At 41.4% G+C, this 21,823-nt stretch overlaps 1 protein-coding gene across 1 annotated transcript in view; it reads left to right on the forward strand.

The window, feature by feature from the left end:
* TRIO (trio Rho guanine nucleotide exchange factor) overlaps positions 1-21,823 on the forward strand; it is a 366,882-nt gene that overhangs the window by 113,795 nt on the left and 231,264 nt on the right. The window contains exon 2 of the mRNA XM_025387077.1: positions 15,397-15,471. Within this exon, the coding sequence (XP_025242862.1) occupies positions 15,417-15,471 (55 nt within the window). The 5' untranslated portion in view covers positions 15,397-15,416. The remainder of the gene's footprint in view (positions 1-15,396; positions 15,472-21,823) is intronic.

Consider the following 21,823-nt stretch of genomic DNA (forward strand, 5'->3'; position numbering starts at 1 on the left):
GGAGGCAAGTCATGGGAGAACGCAAGTACAGTTCCAGCATCCCTTCTCTGAAACGCTGGGCACCAGAAGTGTTTTGGATTTTGGATATTTTTGGATTTTGGAATATTTGCATATACAAAATGAGACATCTCGAGGATGAAACTCAAGACCAAACACAGAATTCATTTATGTTTTGTATATACCTTATACATATAGCCTAAAGGTAATTTAATACAATATTTTAAATAATTTTGTACATAAAGTTTTGATGTGCTTTGATTGAGACCTGTCACGTTACGTCAGGTGTGGAATTTTCCACTTGTGGTAGAGTCATGTCGGTGTTCAAAGACTTTAGGAATTGGGAGCATTTCTGATTTTCTGATTAGAGGCGTTCAACCTGTAGCATGATTGCATTTATATAAAGCTGGAAAACAGGCAACACAGCAGTATATTGTATACTAATAGATTAGGTTTATAAATGGCAAAACTGTAAAGAAAAGTAAGGAATGAATAACATACTAGTCTGTTCTTGTGTTGCTATAAAGAAATATTGGAGACTGGGTAATTTATAAGGAAAAGAGGTTGATTTGGGCTCACTGTTCTGCAGGCTGTGTGGGAAGCACTGTGCCAGGATCTGCTTTTGGTGAGGGCCTCAGGAAGCTTCCACTTGTGGCTGAAGGTGAAGGGGGAGCCAGTGTCTCACATGGTGAAAGAGAAGAGAGAGAAGTGGGAGGTGCCACTCTCCTTTAAACAACCAGGTTTCATGTGAACCGAGTGAGAACTCACAAAGACAGCACTACGACATTCATGAGGGATCCGCCCCCGTGACTCAAACACCTCCCCCCCGCCCCACCTCCAGCTTGGGAGGTCAAATTTCAACATGAGATTTGGAGGGAACAAAACATCCAAACTATATCAAATGGTTATGCTGAAAGTCCGCACAGGGGTTATGTCGAGAGCCAGGGAGGTGTGTATGATCAGGGAGGGGCATGGGGAAGGTTTCTTGGGTAGTGTCAGTGTTCTGATTCTTAAACTGGGTAGTGGTTTCAAACATATGTAATAAATACACACACCTTCTTATAGGTCACACCAATTCTCTTCCAAGTCTGGGGCCTATTTTGCTGAGACTTTCATTTTAGTAGCTGAAAGAATTAGAAGGTTTGATTAAAAAGCCTTTTTGTTTTCCCATAAAGCGAGTAATTGAATATTGAAAACCATCAGGCCCCTTAGAAGTTATTTGCTATAATGGCAACCGCCCCTTCTCCTCCTGTGTGGAGGTTTTGAAGGTGGTACAGTGTTTCGGTTGCAGAGTTGACTGATGTTATACTGTGAGCTTTCACAAAACCATCTGGCCTGACTTTTGCAAGAATAAAGAAGGAAAACTTAGTGTGGCTTTTCATCACTTTAAACAAATGAGTTCAGCCTGTAGCATAGTGGGCCAGGGGTGTGGCACTAAGGGCAGTGTGCGTACAAAGGCCAGCATCTTTGTCTGTGTGTCCAATCACTGTTCCCTGTGGTGTTTGCCTCTGTGTCAAAGTCGAGTGGGAAGATCCTGTTTATTTTTGATCATCTGTTAAAATGAGAGATGTTTGCTTATTGAAAAGGGAGCCCAAAGGTGGAAGCCGAAGATGGGAGGAGAGTAAGGTCTGTCTGTGCCTCTGGCGACCTCTTGCTGTCCAGTCACGGCTGTCCTGGCGAGAGCACAGGCGCCCTCTTGCCCTCTGGACACTAGACAGGCTTCCACAGGCATCTCCCCCAGATCCAGGGGCCACTAGCAAGGCCGAGGCCCCAGTTGCGAAGTGTTGTGATAGCATTCACTCTCACCTGTCCCACCTCCATCCTTCAAGGGAGACATGGAATTCTTAGCACAAGTAACAAGATGGCAGACTTGGGAACTCAACAAGGGAAGACTCAGGTTCTTGAAGCTTTTGTTGCCACCATTTGGGAGAGAGGTAGTAGTCTCTTCCAAAAAAAAAAAAAAAAAGAATTTTGCTCACGTGACTTTTTGGCTCATGTGTTTCCATTTCGGGTTGTTTCCTGACTGGCCCTTTTCCACAGCCAGGAGCAAGGCTGAGCAGGACCCTGAGACTGCTCAGGTGCCTGTGGGGTGGGGAAGGGGGACAGACGGGGCATGGGAAAGATCTTCCAGAGTGGCCTGACTTTCCCATTGCCTTATAGTTCCTTAAATTATTTATAGTCCACCTGGGAGAAGTTATGGAGAAATTATTTGTAGTCAGGTTAATTTACCATGATTGTGTGGATTTTAAAAAATATGTCTATTTGTTAGTGGCTTGTAACAATAATTACATGTCTCAGTCTGTTCTTTTAGTTTCAAGTACAGATGTCTGTCTTTATAGAATACAATAATTTTAGGTAAATGGGCAAAAATTCCCAAAATTCAGTTATTTAAAGCACTTACCAAACTTGTACAGCTAAGAGTAAGCTTCAGATATTAATACTATAGTACTGTTTCAACTGCTACTGATAGCACTGATTAGTGAGTTCTGTGAGTAATGATTCTTAGACTGTCCATTTCACAGATGAGGAAGCGAAGGTATGGAACGACTAGGTACCTGCCCACAGTCACCCACCTGGGAGGTGGCTATCCCAGGCTCCGAACTAGACACCTAAGTAACTCTTGACACAAAATTTCATTTTGAGTTGTGGCACCATTGTGACTTGCAGCTGATCTGCTTAAAACTTGTAATGCTAGTGAAGTGCAGCTTTGCCTGTCCCCACTGTGAGCGTGCTCCTGAATCCTCTCCACACCTCGTTTCCATGTGTGTAACTCCCTTTTAAGGTGGCTTCTTGTAACCCTATGTCATCTCCTCTGCTGGATCCCAGCTCCTGGGGCAGCAGGCGCCCTGAGGTCTCCCTGCAGGGTACTGGAACGATGCTGTAGGGGCAGAGAGTTGTCTGGTGAGTGAGTGCCACACACCTTATTTAAATGTCCTTACTGCACTGCCGTTTTTATCACTATACTGGGTTTAATTTGGAAAACGATATTCCCTGTGCTTTCTAGTAGATAAGATACTGAGATGTCCTGTCAGGAATGTAGCAATTAGGAGACTGGAAAAAGGAAAACAGATTCCACAGCCTACAAGACGTTCAGCTTTGCAGAGTCTTTTAGAATCTTACCCCACCCAGATTGGGCACTGCAGGGCAGGTGTCTAAAGATATAAAACTGTGGAAGAGCTTGGTCTGCCTCTCGCCTTCTACCTCCCCAGTATTTATTGGGGGCCCCCGGTAGCAAGCAGGAGGAGGCCCTGTGGACCCAGCACCAGCCCAGTTGCCTCTAGCCATCCCAGCCTCCTGCACCGCCGCAGTGGCCCAGGGGGATAATGAGTGAGATGGTCACACAGTTGGAGCTGCTTCTGTGGGAACTTTTTGTGATCACTGGATTAGCTGTGCCCTGTCATTTCAAGACGGCGGAAGCAGATGAGGGCTGCTGCCCTGCTGGATGGTGGGCTCCAGGCACTGCTGCACAGCCCTCTGAGCCTGTGCTGGCTTCGAGTTCCTAAACACCAGCCTCCCCTGGGGTAATCCAAGGGAGGAAACGCCACCAGGCCACAAGCGAGCTGGTCATTTCCTCAAGCTCACTTGGGTCTCCAAGCAGTGATTTCCTCCTGAGGCTTCCCTCTGCCGGCTCCTGGAGGGTCCTCACGCCTTCGGTCTTCCTTAGTGTGTGTGTTTGCATCATTCTCTTGACCAGTGAATGTGCTTGAATATGGATACAGATGCCAGGAGAGAGGTGAGTGCATCCCAGCAAATCTGTTTCTATGTCAAAAGTTGTTTTCCCATCAGTATATTTAGATTATTTGGCTTAATAAACACATTTTTAACCAGAATTTAAAAAACAAAAAACAAAAAACACCACTCTGCTTTTGTCTGTATGCGGAAGGGAATTTGAGGGGAAAGAGGTAGGAGGAGAAGAATTGAAATGAATTTCTCTTTTCTCTTTGTTTTCTGCCTTAGCAGATGCATTACTTTTCTCAACCCTCTTTGTAATTTCTTAAATTTCTCATTAGCAATTCAGTAGGAGGGTAAATGATAGGGGGTTATCTACCAGAATTCTTTTTCTGCTTGGGAAAAGAGGGTGTAGGGCAGGACAGCAGCACCTGAGTTAATATGAGCAAAAGCCAGTGGTTGCCAGCATCAGTATAATCCTGAGACAGTTGGACAGGTATGGCCTCCGGGCTAACACATACTTGTTGAGCAGCCAAATCTTTCTACAACAAATAGAAGGATCTGGAAGAAAACTTCCAAATTAACTGTAGATTGCATTCTGAATTAAGCCTAAAAACAAATTACAAAGTGCCAGTTTTTTTGTTTTTGTTTTTGTTTTTGTTTTGAGTTGTCTTAACAGTAACAGGATTGCAGGATTGCTCCTACTGGGTTTCTTAGGCTGCTACAAGGCTGTCTGGCCTCTGCGGGTCAATAAACATCTAAAGAGCAGGACTTGACTGGCCTCTGATCGGATGAATCCTCAGAGCGTCAGATGTATTGCAAATTACATTCAGAGAAAAAGGAACAACGCTGTCAAAGTAGATTAACTGAAGTAACTTAGGCAAGGCAGTTTATATGTGAGCTATAAGGCGGGTTTCTAATATTAGAACATCACAGTATTAATCTTTGAACATGCTACTTACATTATTATTCACTAATGTGCTTTGTGTTTCTAATCTCTATAGCAAGTGTTTCCAACCCTTTCAGAATGGTCTGGAACACCTTTTTTATATTAAGGACTTATTTTTAGTGTCAGCGATAGATACAGCATTTCAGTGAAAAGTAACACTCTTAAATGGATTTGTCTGTTTAATCATAACAGTATCTAAATCTCTTTATACATAACAATGTATTTTGGAAGACATACTTGTCTATCAGCTCTTACTGAGTACATGGTTAAGGCTACTGGTTAGTCTAATGTGTGTTTTATTTTGTTTTAGAGTATAAGCTTCTTAAAATCAGGAACATGCCATTTAGGGGAAAAATCTCTGGGGTTTAAGAGAGTACCATGCATAAATATGTTTTTTATGAATGCCAAGCGATTAAACACAGTTCTAAGCTTTATCAAGGGACTGACTGGCAGAAAGTTCTGCCAAATTCTTTGATGTTATTAAAGATTTATTTTTGTACTGAGTTTCATGTTAGAATCAAATCCATGCTTATTGAAGTGGAAATAACTTTTCAGACCTTCGGTTAAAAATTCTGATGTTCGTTTGTGGCATTTACTTTACATTATATATTAATAGGAGTAAATGAATTAACAGGATTTTTGCAGTGGGCATGGACCTAAAGTATCTTAACGTTGTGGAGAACATTAGGAGAAACTTTGGTATTTTATATGTGTAATTTAGTAACTCTGAATACTGTATGTTAAATTAGACATAATTACTGGTCACTCAGATTAATTGATAGCTTGTTTAGACACTCAACTTTGGTGTATGTTTTCCCCGGGGCTGGAAAATGAATCAACACAGAATACTGGAATAGACGGGATTGGTAGGCATTTGTTGGTGAGCAAGGCCCCCGGATGAGGATTGTGGCTTCAGTGACTAGTACCTGCACCTACCCCTACCCCCCCTTAAACCCCTGTTTGTTTATCTGTGGAGGAAACATTCATTCAGAATCAGAACCTTTGAGTTTTAGGGTTGGCAGGAGGTAAGGCTGGGGTAGAGGATACTCATGTGGAGATAAGCTAGAATAAGCCAAATTTTAAACCCAAATCGTGGTTCAGTGCTGGGAATTCAGTTCCTTTTTCTTCTGGAAACGTATAGACTGTCTGGAACACTTTGGCTTGGCCTACCTGTTGTATAGTGTTTGTTCTGTACCCTTCGTACTCACAGTCAGTCCCAGGCAGGATTTTGAGTAAAGTAGTACAGATGTTCTGAGGAGTTACTGTTTGTGCTGTGAGGGCTCACAGAGGCTTGGCTTGTGTTCGGTTAATGTGGCAGCAAATGGAGTCACGTGAGCCCTTAGTAGGCTGCCTCCAGCCAGCCTTCTGGTGCTGAGGGACCTGAGACAGCAGTGTGGGCTAACATTCAGAAGGAACAAAGAGGGGTGCTCAGCTCTGAGGTGTGTGGAGTTAACTCGGCTTGCTGCTTCCATCATGCTTGGTCTGTTTACAAAATCTCATAATGAAAACATTTCAGTGTCACTTTAAATTCTTGGGGGAAAAGCCCACTGACTGCAGAGAAGCAGAACTGTGAGGCTCTGTGTTTCCTGCTTAGAAACCACTTCCCTGGAGGCTTGAGTTTCCTTTGGTTGTGGAGGTGCTGGAACAACAAGCCTCCCAGTTCACTTCTTCCAAAGCACAGCCATCTCCTTCCATCAGAGATGATTGGTTTCTTTGGTTTGGGCAGGTAACTTTTAAATTACGTTGTAAAAACTTAAGGTAAAAACCCTTTTCTCCTTTGAAATATAGATAGATAATATGTAAATACAATTTTATGTACTAGTCAGTCACCAAATATACTAGACAGAGAATGAATGGAGTCACTTTAGCTTTTCAAAGGTGTTTTTATAGCCAGTTGCATGTGTCGGAGCTGTCGCTATTGCTCTGTGCCTAAATGGATACTCTGCCCAGAACCACGAATTGTAGAGTACCACCTGTTTGCTACCTTGAGGTTTAGCTAGCTGGGGGTTAAGTTCATACTCTGCGCCATGGCAGTCTGCTCAGTGAGACTGCCATGCAGTGGGACCCAGCGTAGCCCCTGGAGCCCAGCTGCTAATAGGAACACCGAGAAGTCTTTGGAAATTTCCCCTGCAGTGCGATAAGGATTTGGGGTGTTGTGGGAGTGCATCCTGGGGGTGTCTAGTCGAGCAGTGGTGACTCCAGACCGGGGGCAGGTGAAGAAGAGGTGTGTGTTGGGAGCGGGGAGGGGAAGGCGTGTGTATGGAGGTTTGGTGGTGAGGTGGAGGTGTGGCTTCCCTGCAGGTGACTGCAGTTCCTGGAGTGAGTGAGCCTGGGGAGAGGGTAGTGGTGAACCAGTGAGGTTGTGGAGGCAGCATACATCAGATCATGAGGAGGGACTGTAGTTGAAGGCACCAAGAAATCATTGAAGAATTTTAGGGAAAATGATGAGATCTTTGTTTGAGAAACATGCTAGGGAGAGTGGCAGAATGCATTCAAGGGAATTACGAACATCTATTAGGAGATTGCTGGAACAGCACATGAGGGCAATGCTGGCGGAGACATGGGTGCTTCGTGGGACTGTGGAGTCCCTGCAACTCCTTGTTTCGTGGAAGTAGGGGATGGGAGAGAGGATGGAGGGCAGGGAGAAGCCTGGTTCCTGGTTGGGCCATGAGGTCGATGGTTTATGAGGTAGGTACTGTGCTGGGACCTACACTGTGGGGAGCAGGTTTGTGGGGATGAGCATGAAGCAGGGTTGGACGTTCAGGGGGGCATGGCTATCCTACAGGCATGTGGATGCCTCTTCTTCGTGGCACTTCTTTGTTCCAGTGATGGCCAGTTTCCTACCTATCAGTCAAAACCTACCGTAATAGCCCACCCCACCCCCGCTTTCTTCGCTTCCATGAATGTTTTGTGTTTTTGTTTCTCTGCATCTGTTGATGCTGCTTGCTCTGGCTGGAGTGCTCTCTGTTTTCCAGTTTGCCCAGTTTTGGACTATTTCTTCCACACTTTGCACAGATCTTTTATTTGATAGGTCATCTTCTCCTATTCTCATCCCTCTGGCCCTGATTTTTCCATGCCAAATATTTGTACCACAGAACTGACCACTTATGTGTTGCTTTCTTTCCCAAACAGGCTAAGGTCAACGAAGGCTCTAGATTACACTTTGTATATGAGCACCCCCCGACTCCATGCAGAGCTAGTCCATGTGCACTGAGAGAGGTTTTCAGATAATTAGTTTATATCACTTCTCTGTGGTTGAGAGCCCCTCTGGCCCCAGTTCCTTATGTAGTAATCAAAAAGATAATAGAGGAAAAGGAGTAGAATTATAGCTTTATTTTCTGAAGCCTTTTACAGAATATGATTGTCATCTGCATTAAAACACATGGGGCCATTGAGTTTTTTCTTGTTCTTTTTCTTTTTCTGAAGAAGAGTAAGAGTGCTCAAATGTGTAGAAGACTGATACAATGGTTGAATAGGGTTTCTTTTAGCAGTCAACCTTCTTGATCTGATGTGTACAAACCACTTGATATGATAATCAAATTGTAGCAGTGCTATCCCTCTGGTTCATTTAATACACTCTAAATTTCTAAATGACTTCCCTGAGACACTTTGGTAAAGCAAGTCTTTGGAGCAGGTCAGCATCACAGAACCCTGTATGTGCATGTATGTGTGTGTGTATGGGTTAGGGATTGTATGTATGTAGATAAGGGTGGGGTAACTCCAGTTCCAGAATACCAGAATGCCTCAGAGGCATCCCTGACAGGCTTTACAGAGACATGCACAGACAGGTAGACGAATGTGTTCTTTATTCTGGCATTAGGCAAACAGGATCAGTTTTCTCTGTGCATAGCTCTGTGCTCGTCCCTGGGGTTCCAAACATGAATGGCATACCTGGGCACATGGTTTCTTTTTTGACTTATGAGATTGTAAGAAATAGAGTCCCTTTTATAATACTACTACTTTTTGACTATCAAAATATTCCCTTCCATTGGTCTATTAGTTACACTTTTGAATTAACTTCCATTGCACAGTTAATACATAATTAAAACATCAAACCTTAAGAGTTCTACAGATTGTTTCATTTACATTAAAAAATATGTATTTGTTTAAAAAACGTGTTTTTTTGTTATGGTCTTTTTGGTTATTTTGGTTGTCTTTTGTATTTTATAAGATACTAAAAACTAACTATTTTAAGTTGAAATTTCTTTTAACTCCCTTGAATTAATCAAAAATATGCTACTTTCTTTCTTTGAGGTATGCTGTTATAGGCTGTTGCTTCTAAAATCATGTGAAGGGACACATTAGCCAGTCCAACAGTTATAACCATAAAGATTATAGGTAAAAACTGTAATGCTATACTGTGAAACCCCATCCATATTCTTGTGTGGTCTTGTCTGTGAACATGTCCATATTCTTGACGTAAGTCGTAATTCATTTTATACGCATTTTATAAGTGTGGATTGTGATATATTTATGTTAAAAATAATATAAGCATTGTATTATTATTATTATTGTTATTTTTTACATATTAGAAAAAATGAGGGATATCTTCCCCCCACCCTTTAACATGTTCATAAAGGATCTAGGCTTGTTGAAATGCCTCCTTCCATTGCATCACTTCTAGATGCGTGCACAGCTAAAACCCTCGATAGCACAAACATCGTGCAGCCAGCCACGCGCGGCCGCTCCCAGTGCTGAGAGCATAATCCTGCGGGCTCCGCAGAGAAGTAGCCGGCACGGAGAGGGTGACGTCACCTCCCTCTGCGCACGCGCTTGCCGAGCGAGGGCGGTGCCTGCCAAGCTGATGCAGATTTATCACCCTGCTCTTTGTGTGCAGGCGTGCGCGCACGAAGTTTCCCCTAAATTAACTAATGAGTAAAATTCGGTAATCACCACCAAGACCCGGTACTAATAGGAAGCTCCGGTTTACTATTTAACCCTCTTTTTCTGGTTGTTTAAAAATACTGGCTTATTTATTAACATTTTTGTTACTGCTGCAACCTGTGTTTTTTTTAAGTATGTAGGATTCTTTTTTTTTTTTTTTTTCCAATCTCTTCCCACAGATTATTTTCCAATTTAGTAAACACTAACTTGGAATAGCTGACAGGCAAATGAAACCCCTGCGAATGGGTGAGGAGCACAGTTTGTCTTGTGGGCTTGGCTGCCTTTAAAGGAGGAGACACAGCCAGTTCAGAACCGCATCAGTTCATTTTGTTCAACAGCTCAAATGGTCAAGGAATAACTGTGTTTCTTCTAACAATTTTTACTGAAAAACTCATTCGACTAGTTTAATTTGAAGATTATGTAAAATTTCAGATTACTAGTATCTGCCAGTAGTCCTGGGAGAAATACAGGATTAAAAAAATAATAAAACCTACATTTTACTTAAAAAAATTTTAAAATTTGATTCATGGTTTCACTCATTTGATTCATCTTTGTGCCACTTTTGTAAAAATACCATTTTTAACATAATATGCTATATAAAACTTTTGTTGCTCATTGTGAAAATATTTCTAGGGTGCTTTTTATTATAAATAAATTGGAGAGGGGCTTGTTGTTCCTGGACTGTTTGCTATTGTTGTCTTAAATTTAATGCCACAGAGGTGACCAAGTGAGTGAGCATTCTGGTCATCAGTGACTCGCTTAGAAGGGTATTTGTCTCAGTGCAGCACCTCTTTGCAGGGTCTCAGGATGAAAGATGAGTAATTGATTTGATCAGTGGGGTATGAGATAGTTGAAGTTCCAGACTGTTGGTTCAGTGGAAAGATGTTTCACTGTTGAATGATAACTTGCAGAATATTTCTTGTTAGGGCAGGGAGGTTAATTTTCCATCTTATGAATATAAATCATACTATGATTGAAGGCTGAACTATACCTAACATACTTCACAAAACAAAGGTAGAAAGTACTAAGGAATATTGGGGTTCTTGTGTAGGGGTTCAGAGCAAGCCGCTGTAGAAATATATTAATTTGTTGGTTGAGTTCATTCATTCATTCATCCATCCATCTTTCTTTTTCTTTTTTCTTTTTTCTTTTTTTTTTTTTTTTTGGAGACAGAGTCTCTGTCTGTCGCTCAGGTGTGCAGTGGCATGATCTCGGCTCACTGCCACCTCTGCCTCCTGGGTCCAAGTGATTCTTCTTTCTCAGCCTCCTGAGTAGCTGGGACTACAGGTGTGCGCCACCACTCCCAGCTAATAATTTTTGGTATTTTAGTAGATGGGTTTCACCATTCTGCCCAGGCTGGCCTTGAACTTCCGAGCTCAGGCCATCTGGCTGCCTCGGCCTCCCCGTTCATCCATCTTTCTACCCAGCCATCCCACATCTGGTGAATGCCCTTTGCCTGGCCCTATCCTAGGCGTCTAGGATACAGCAGGGCACAAAACAGACATGTCCTGTGGCAAATTGGCTGGTCTCGAGAAAAAGAGGCAACTATTCACTTGATAAAGAATATAATGTTTATTATTAAGGAATAGAAGTGATTTGGGAGTCCAGATTTAACATTTATGCTCACACTGACATGCTATCGAACCAAATAGTAATTTGAAAGGTGGTAACAGAATTAATTTTGGCAAGTAATATGCTGAAACTTGTGGTTATTTTAAAATTAGTATATTAAAATCTCTAAACATTCCAATTTATTTTAGGGAAAAGCAGTTTTTTTGTGTGTTGGCTTGAAAGCAGAAAGAAAACCATCAAGCACCACCTATATATATTTAGTTAACAACTCTAAAATCTGATTTTTTAAATCCAAACCTGTTTTCCTCAGTAGCATTCAACAAATATTAGTGTAAACATTCTGAACATAGTCATTGTAGACTTGGTTCAGAAGCGTATTTGTTGCCTGCCTTTAAGGACTCCCCTGGGAAACATCTTCTGCACCTAGAGATAAGCCTCGGATGACTCCATTCTTGCTGTTTCACTGTTTCCCGAAGCTAGCTTTTCATTAGAGTCCATAATGGTTGCTGTATTTCAGATAGTAGCAAAATATGCTTCAAATTGTAACAGAAATCCAGTCTGTCTTTTGTGCACAGTTTAGTATGGGCTCTATATAACTTAAAAGATTATATAATTCAAAAAAATGGGTACAACTAAATGTCCCCCGATTTGGGCCATCTACCCTCTGGTTATCTCCTCTCAAGTTGCTCTTCTTTGTCTAGGCTTTCTGTTAATCCCAATTTTACCTAATTTCTCTTTGTGGCACCCCCTTCCACCTGTTTAAGTAGCATTGGCAAACCCCGCTGGTGGCACTGAGAAGTGGAAACGTTGCTGATGCTTGGTCTTTGGTACAAAGATAAGGTCTGGGATCCCAGCAGGGCCTCTCCGTGGTGGTATTTGCTGTTCCTGAACCTCTCTGTGACTGGAGAAGGGTGTGCTTCCAGGGGGTGCCCACCGAGGGCAGCCGTTGTTCAGTAAGTTTGGGAACCACAGCTAGATCCTTTAATGCATGAATGAAGAAAGCATTAGGAGTTGAATCGTATTGGCTGTGTAATATGGAATCTGTGGAATGGCACAGAAGCCGTGTATTTTTAATTTTTTAGAACGTTTTTATAGTCCCACACTGTTTTCCTAAATAGCTCTTCAGGGCATGGAACACAGCCTGCCTTTTTGATCTGAGGAACTGTCATGGTTGAGTTCTTCCTGCTTTTTATTGAAAGTTACCTATGATATATTTAATCTGGTTTTAGTATTTATACATGCTTCCTGAGTCCTTTGCTTATTGGGTTTTATTTTGTTTTTTTTTAAGTGGAAATGAGATCTAAAATAATACCTAAGTGACCAGTCACCACAATAACCATAAACTCAGTTTCTTTGTGTGGTTAGTTTTATATGTTTGCCCCTTTTATATTTTCTTTTCTGTTTTCGAAGTATTAATTGATGGTTTAATTTTAACATCTTTTTGAGTGACGGTCTACAAAAATATAGTTAAACTGGTTAGAATGTATATTCTGGTCCATGCGTGGGCATGTACCTACATCGCAATAAAAGTGAAGCACCTTTTCACATCAGTTTCTCATTAATTCATGTGCTTTTCTTCCTCTAGAAAGACTGAGTCTTCCTTAATTTGGGGGGAAACTGAGGGACCCATAGGTTAACATAACTACAGCTCTGAGAAATGAAAGGTCACATGGGAGTGAGTCTGTGACTCATAGTGGGACATAGGAAATTGAGACATTCGTTGAGTTCTGTGTTCTGTACCCTGCTTTCAAATAAATATGCTATTCCTCCTGTGAGGTGGCCTGGAATATGGCAGCCCTCACTTCCATCTTCCACTCCACTGTGGGTATCAGTAAATACGTGTGATTCAGAAAGTTAGCAGTAATTGTCAAAAATGCTTTGGAATGATGACTCAAGTCATACAAGCCTCTATTGGGATATCAGCATTGGGATCAGGACATTCTTCTTGGTGATGGCTGTGTGACTCACAAGTAGTGTAGGAGCCAGGGCTGCAGTTGGTGGTGACATTTCTCTGTCTGAGGGCCTTGTTGTGTCCTGGTCATGACATGTGTGGGCGTGGATGTGGGAATGGTAGGAAGCATGCGTTTTCTCATCTGAGCAATGGAAGTGGAATCCTCCCTTCAAATACCTGTAGATAGGGATCTACAGCTGTCGCTTACTCCTTCCTAGTATTTGTCTATCATGTGATCTGTCTCCTCCTCATTTGCCCGGGTCCCATAGCACTTCGTGCTGCCTATGAACATTCCATAATCTGCCTTGTTTTATCGGTGTTTGTCAGCTTGTCTCTCTGAGGGTCGCTGGCGAGCCTTAGTCCTCTTTGCATTGCAGTTGCCCCTGTGCCATCTGTGTCCACAGCAGCCACAGCAGATGAAGTCAGTCTTTGTAGACACATTCAGTGAGTTACAGTGACTGGCAGTGAATTGCTGACTAGATTGCATCCATTCAAGAGTTTTGAAGGAACCTGAGGATGAAATTGCAGAACTCTTGGCTCAGATGTTTTGCCTTTTATAAATAGCTGCTGTTTTCAAAGCTTGGTGGGTTGCCAGCACAAAGCATGGTACATTGGAAAGGAAAATGGCCTGGTGCTGTGGAGGCCCCAGCTTGGTCGAATCTCCCCATAACTGGCTGACTAGTTCCACGCAGCCTTCCTAGGACCTCATGATCCTCAGCCAGATGAGTTTGCTGTGAAGTCTGTGGTGATTGTCAATGTCATAGTTAAATCTCATTAAGCTGGGTTCCTTACACACGTGGACGTATTCTATGGACAGGAGTGATTTACATTAAGAAATCAGATCACACCGCTGATTTATTCATTCTTTGTTTCTATGAATGGTATGTTGTAGAGACTGAATGTTGCTATATTCCTCCCGAAGGTGTTGATTGGGTTGCTGCTTGTTTGCCTGCTTTAGCAGGCATGTAATTTGGCCTGACCCACATGTGACTACACATTCTGTGTCTCTGCAGTGGGTAGCAACTCAAATTTTGATTTAGATCTTTAAATCCTTAGCAGGGCTGTTTGGAATTCACCTGGTTTTGGTTTTAAAAGCTCCGCATTGCTTAGATGGGGCCCTGCCCTCAGGCTAACAGCCCTAATGATGAGGTGTGTACCCAGGGTCATTTCCTTGTCCAGGTGTCTCTCCCAGCTTTTGTCATTCTCTAGTGTCTGGAGAGAGTCATTTTTTATAAATTTTCCCTGAAGCAGGGCTTGCCCAGGAGTTGCTGCTCAGGACACCAAAAGTGAAATAAATGTTCATTCCTTCACTTTCAGTACTTTCCTTGCCTTCTAATTCCAAGTCTACATCTTGCTGTGGTTGTATTGCCATGCTAGCATTTGTGATGCTTTTCTTGTACTGTTTTGGCAAAAACAAACACAAATGGAGATGGGGAAGTGGTGTTTTGTTTTTTCCTGGAGATTGTTCTGCTAACAATGTTAGTTACTAGTTTTGGTAGGCATCCTGAACCTAGATTACCTCTGTTAGACATCGCCAAGAGAAATATCCAGTTTTTATGATGAGTATGGACATTTTGGACCCCAAATTACCACGTAGGCATTCACCCTGGTGAGCTGGGCTAGAAGTTTTTGGGCTGCAAGAATTCCTTTTGCTTAGATGGATTTTGGCCTAAATTGCCTACTGCATGCTCCTTTTCTACAATATTCCCACTGGACCTTCTAAGATACTGGGAGTAGGGGCAGAGTTGGTTTTTAGTGAGAAGAGGGACCTTGGCCACCTCTGAAACTGGAGTGGCACTGGGCCCTATGACCACATTAGCCATTGACATTCCTCCAGGGGGCATGACCCAGAAAGCCTGGAAGGAGAGAGCCAGGCCCCAGCTATTTATAACCCCCTCTCTCCTTGCCACTGTGTATTTTTAACCAGACCCTGAAGTCTGACAGAATGAGGCATTGAGCTCCCCCTAGAGGTTTTAGCATGTCACAAGCAGCAATTTTTATAAAGCGGTGTTGCTGTCTGTTTTCTTTACTGGTGTCTACATTAATCTACATAAAAATTAAGATTTGGTAAATAATCCGGACTGATTTCATATCCTGTCTCCTTTTGGGACCAAATCGTTATTGCTAGAAATGACTGAGAGCCTTTTGGGGACATGAGCCTCTGGGTCTGTGTGCAAATCATTATTCAACATTAAAATAGAAGATAGTTTTGTGATCACAGACGTAGAATTTAAATGTCATCCTATGATCATGTTTCTTAAGTTGATTTAATGGATGTGGATAAAGCTGCTGTGTTGGCATCGGATAGAATGGTTAAGGAATTAACTGTCACTCTAGCAACCCAGTAATTTTATTTTCTCCTTCTGTGTTTCAGGGTTTCGAAAAAACGATGAAATGAAAGCTATGGATGTTTTGCCAATTTTGAAGGAAAAAGTTGCGTACCTTTCAGGTAAAGTTTAACTTTCAACTCTGCTTTATCCAGCTGCTCTGACACAATGTCAGAGTCTGACATAATGAATGAACTCACCTGCCTCAACATATAAAAACATTGGCATTCTATGAATTTTGAACTGCTTTATTCTTGTAGCAGTGTTCCTGAGAAATTAGTGCCCAAAGCATTTTCTTCCAGCTATGAGGTACATGATAAGTCAGTTAGTGTTGGTGATGAAGATACATTTGTTTCTGCCATTCAACAAAAATTTGGCTGTTCTGCCCCAATCAGTTAAGTTAAAAAACTGATTTTAAAAAATCCGATTATTTCAGCAAAAGTGGTGGGAATGTGATGGTATGTAGATGGGTCCTGAATTTCTCACTTTGGTTTCTTGTACTCTGTACCTGCCTCTGTTGCTTTGTCTTTTGGGAGGCAAGGACGCCTGTTTCTCCTTGAGATCTACTCCTTTGTGGCTCTCTGGTCATGGAGTAACTAGGACCCAGGTCGAGGACGATGAAGCCTTGGTGATTTTACCAGCTGAGTCCATTTCCCTGTAGACCCAGTCTTTGAGGCCCTGGCCCGCCCGCAGACAGACTCTGGGCCAGTCCCTTGGGCTTTGGGCACCTGACTGCACATAGATAGTCAGCGTTAGGCCTCTTCGGACTGTCTTTTGGGGCCTTCCTCCCACATAAACAGAATAGCCATTGGGTATTACACCTTTTGGGCACCAGCTCACTTGTTACCAAACAAAGATTTGCAAGATTTTTCTGCTCTATCAGGAAGTTCATCTGTAGATTGTGGTCACATGCTTTTAGATGAATTTCCTTTGAGAATTTTTATCTTTCTCAAATAGACATTCTGTGCTGATCTGTGTATCCTCTTGAACACCTATCAGTTTTAATTTATAACACTGATAGCTGCTTTTATAAGTTTTTTGTGTCCTCTGGACGTGTGATACTGTTATATATTCAAGATGCAGCTTCCTGTGGTGTTTTTGCTAATCTCGCTTTGCTTCATGTCCAGTAATGTTTCTTGGCCCCTGTTAATATGGTTTGATTTTGTGAGAGTAAATCTAATTCATTCTGTATTTGGAAGGTTCACAGAAGAGTGTAAGAAGTTCATGAAAAGAAGGTGCTTTAAGTTGTTGGAAATACGTGGTGAAAAACAAATACTGGCTTCCAGTACACACTGAGTTTTAAAAGTAGTGTTTATTTGCTCTTCTCTAATCATCTACTGACAAACTGCATTGTAAGGACTCATGCCAGCTTTGTGAACCCCTGATTTTGTAGTTTACAAACAGAATAATTAAAAGACTCTACTTAAAAATTAGAGGTATCTGTAAGGAAGACTTAAAGCCGAGTCCATGTGTTTATCAGTTTTTTATTTTTAAAGTCTGGGTCTGTGGTAATAGCACCTGCTACCTCTGACCTCTCTTTGTGTTTCTGAACGTTTTGTTCCATTTTCTTTCATTAGCATGTGGAGATGGACATGTGAAGCAAGGTGGAAGGTTAACATTGGTGGGTTTTATTTGTATTCATGCTTTTATTAGGCAATTAATACAGAATATATTATCAGCTGACATTTTTATATAGTTTACAGTCAACACTAAAATTTTACCTTTTAACTAATCAAAGAAAATCAGCAGTCTTTTTGAGTTTGTCTTCAATGTTTAATAAAACCTTAAGTTCTGCAGGGTTACATAAAGTTGGATATCTTTGGTGGGGTGGGAATTTTTGCTTTTACAACAAATTAGTAGGAACTGTTTAAAATATTAGCGATGGTAGAGCTTCCGCAGCGTTAGCAAAATGACGTTAGTAGATGTCACCGCACTTTTACAGTATTCCTAATTTATGATCGGAACTGGCAAAGCTGATTAGCATGAGCTCACTGCTCTTTGTTTTAGGCTTATCGTTATCTCCTTTAGGAAGGGGAAAAAAACCCATAAAATTAAGTAGAAATTGACTACTTGTGTTGTATTACATTTTTTGAAAATTAGGAAGAATGAATAAACTTTCCAAAATAAAATTTATCTCTAACTCAATTTTTTTCTGGTTTTTTTTTTTTTTTTTTTAATTGAAATCTAATTCACATACCCTAAAATCTACCTTTTTAAAACGCGGGATTCAGTGGATTTGAGTGTATCACCAGGTTGTGCAGCCATTACCACTAATTCCAGAACCTTTTCATCACCTCCCAAGAACCCCATGGCCACCCCCAGTCCCCCAGCACTGGCAGTCCTAAGCTACTTTCTGCTCTGACCCCATTTAAAAAAAAATTAGGGAATATTATGATACCTTTGTAAAAGCTCTCCATGTGAATGGCTTTTAGTGGTTAAATCTAAGTAAAATGGCAGGGGCTTTGTAAAAGTAGGCCAAAAGATGAGTGATTTTAAAAGGCACTTATGAGGTCAAGATCTCTAAAAGCCCAGTGATGAACCTGAATATTTCCGAACCTTAGTGTCTAGGTCTTCTAAAAAGTAATGCTGATTGCACTTAAGTAAGATAGAACGTACTACTTCCTTCATTTAGGGTGAACTCAGTGATTAAATGTCTTACCTGACTTCGTGTTTGAAGTCAGAGGACAGTGCTGTGGTTTGACTGGATCACCTCCAAAGTTCAGATGTTGCCAATGGGATGCTGTTAAGAGGTGAGGCCTTTAAGGGGCAGTTAGGCCATGAGGGCTTCTCCCTTGTGTGGGATTAAGGCCCCTATAAAGAGGCTTTACGCTTGCCCTTCAGCCATATAAGGACACAGCATTCCTCTTCTGCCCATGGAGGATGCAGCCCTCACAAGACTACCGAACCTCGTCAAAATGCCCTATAGTTTATATTTAATGGAGTTTGCGTCTGATGGCATCTTACATATAATGTCAACTATTAGTGTGGTTCCTATGCCACTAGGGTTTGAGCCTTAGAAAATCTCACAGACAACCACCAGAATTAAGAACTCATTCTTTTTTAACTGTTTATTATGGAACATTTTAACATCAAAAGAAAAGAAAATAGTATAATGAATTTTCACGAATTCATAGCCCACTTCAGCAACTTGTTTTTCTGTGTTTCCGCTTAGTCTTCTCTTCACTCTGGATAATTTTGAAGTAAAATCCAGATATTATTTTATTTATAAATATTTAGTATTTATCTCTTAAAAGTAAGTTTTATTAAAAAAAAAAAAAACAACCCTGCAATACCAATAACAGACCTAAAAATTGAATGGTAATTATTTAATATCCCCCCAAAAACCCAATGGGTATTCAAATGTGCTTGTCTCATATACATTGCAGCTGGTTGAGATGTCTGGTAAGGCTCTTTTAACCTGAAGGTTCTTTGTGTCTTACCTCCTGACGTTTTAGGAAGCGAGGAATCCAGGTGTCTTCCTGTGGATTCTCCTGTAGTCTAGATGTTGCTGGTTCTATCACTGGGTGGTCATTTAACATGTTTCACTTCCCCCATATTTCTTGCAGACTAGGAGTTAGGTCTTGAGACTTGATTAGACTGAGCTTTGATCTGGCAGGGAAGGGGGCAAAAATACTTAATGGGTGTGATTGTTTAGTTTCATAGGGAATTTTATTAGGAGAGTCTTGTCTTGTTTTTATGGTGTTCATTGATGATTATTGCTTAGATCTAGTATTTAAGAATTGCGGCCGGGTGCGGTGGCTCAAGCCTGTAATCCCAGCACTTTGGGAGGCCGAGACGGGTGGATCACGAGGTCAGGAGATCGAGACTATCCTGGCTAATACGGTGAAACCCCGTCTCTACTAAAAATACAAAAAACTAGCCGGGCGAGGTGGCGGGCGCCTGTAGTCCCAGCTACTCGGGAGGCTGAGGCAGGAGAATGGCGTAAACCCGGGAGGTGGAGCTTGCAGTGAGCTGAGATCCGGCCACTGCACTCCAGTCTGGGCGACAGAGCGAGACTCCATCTCAAAAAAAAAAGAATTGCAAGATAGTGATATTTTCCTTATGTCCTTTCTTTAACTTGGATATCCCGTAAAGAGAGATGTCCCATCACCACTTACTTGATTGTCCTGAGAAAGACTTCATACAGGAGAAGTAGGATAAGTGATTGGTTCTTGTCCGTAAGCAGTTTTCGGGCTATTGAAAAAGGACCATTGTTTGTTTGTGTTTTCCCCGATAAAGACTTATTTCAAATGCATGATTTTAAATACATATGATGTTTTGATTTATTGCACATTTTGTCTCTTATGAAATTAAAATTGTCCCATCTTTGGCCAATGGGAGCCTCTTCAGACTGGCTCCTAAGTTTTGTTTGCTGATGTGAGAAGATGTTTCAGGACTATCTTGTATAATTCCTGCCTCAAATCTGGAATCAGCCATTTCTCTAAAGAGCCCTGGTTCCTTTTAGTGGGAAACAGTACACGTTGCTAGGGATATTCACTGGGTAGGTTGTTGTTTCTGTGTCTCTTTAGTGGACAAATCTGGGGGAAAACACACACATGCATTTTAATAAGAAATGATATCATGACTTTATATTAAAATTCATAGTTCAAATATAGGATTATAGATATTTCATTTTACTTCTTCAGTTGTATATTTGTGGATATCTGTTTCATTAGTCTAAAAATGTTAGTTCCTACCTATGTGGACATAATTACTTACTTTGTAATGCTAATGGTATTAGCACAGTATATGACTACCAAATGTAATTTAGTATTTTTCTTGTTGTCTTGGTCCTGAGGATGTATGCCGTTAAAAATCTACAGACCTATTACTGTATTTTAAAGTCACACGAAACAGTTCCTCTCCATGTGGATATGCCATCAGCTTGAAACCTGGAATCATTTGTTTTATTTTGTAAGACTTAAAAACCCCAACTTGCTTCAATTTTAAGTAAAACTTAGCATAATTCCACAGTAATAACTAAAAAATAGTTTAAAGTTAAGGTCTGGTTAAAAAAAAATCTAGTTTTTGTTTTTGCCTTCTCCACCATGTGCTTCCCCTGTAGGAAAGCTTTTTAAAAAAGTTTTTGGTTTAATCCTTATGCTTTTAAAATATGAGCAATTCTATTGATCTTCCCATCTGTTTTCATCTTCTCCTTCTTCCCGAGATAAACAGAAACGTAATGTGCCTCATTTTCTATTCTTTGCTTGTTTTATTTCAAAAAATATTCTGGAGATCAGTATATAGCAGCACATAATAGAGTTCTCATTTCTTTTTACAGTTGTGTATTACTCTGTTTTGTGTGTGTAACAGAGTAATACAGAAATATGTATATACCAGAGTAAGACACAACTCTCTCTATATATCTATATCTATATCTATATATATGTTTTTATATATGTGTGTCTGTGTCTGTGTGTGTGTGTGTGTGTGTATATACCATAGTTAATTCAGTCAGATGCCCATTGATGTACATTTGTTTTTTTTGTTGTTGTTGTTTTGTTCTTAGAATAGCTTTTTGGGGTGCAGTGAACATTCACTCTTATGTTGGGGGTATTGACAGGAATGTGGGATTTGATGACTTAAGGTTTGCTGGTACCTTAGTTCTTCATGGTCCAGTTTTGCAGAGTACTGCCTTTCCCCAGAAGAGAAGGAGAAACTTCCATTCATCTTGGGTATTCTTGTTAGCATCCTAGCATAGTGGGAGCCGGCAGGGACTGACTGAGAGGACAGGAACTGGCGGGGCTTTTCATGCAGGCTGCTGAATCTTCTTAGCCTTCAGTAGAAATACTCCATGAGCCAATTCCTGGTTCTCAGGACCAGGCAGCAAGAGGTGAGCCTAGAAGGTGCAGGGCTGGCGAGCTGCTCGCCTTGGCTGCTGTTAGAGCAGGAGCCCAGTGGGCATCCTTTTAACAGAGTTGTATTACTTTATGGCACACTTAATAGACATTAGCCATCATTTCTCTCTTTCACAAACTATGTCTTTCAGAGATTTCCTTGGCAAAGGCTGCTTTTTATTGTCAGTGTGAGTTAGACTGTTCCTTGGGAGTTGGGAATAGGAGGTTGGACAGTGGCTAAAGAATAGTTTTCAATGGTGTTCTAATCCAGAAATTGAAACAAGGGCTATGGAGAGAAAGATAGAATTGGTTTGTTGACGTTTACATTTTACTCCTCAAAGCAAGCATGGCTTTCCTGCAAGTTCTTTGTAAATAAGTGAAAGGTGAGCTTCTAATTCATTTAAAGAGAAAGAGGTGATTGTGAATCTAGCTGTTTCTGTGGTCATCCTGGGCCGCATTGCTCAAGAGACCAAGTCTCCTGGAGTTTTTTTTTTTTTTTGAGACGGAGTCTCGCTCTGTCGCCCAGGTTGGAGTGCAGTGGTGCGGTCTCTGCTCACTGCAAGCTCCGCCGCCTCCCGGGTTCACGCCATTCTCCTGCCTCAGCCTCCCTAGAAGCTGGGACTACAGGCGCCTGCCA

This window comes from Theropithecus gelada, chromosome 6 (genome assembly GCF_003255815.1).
Source record: "Theropithecus gelada isolate Dixy chromosome 6, Tgel_1.0, whole genome shotgun sequence".
NCBI classification, from domain to species: Eukaryota; Metazoa; Chordata; class Mammalia; order Primates; family Cercopithecidae; genus Theropithecus; species Theropithecus gelada.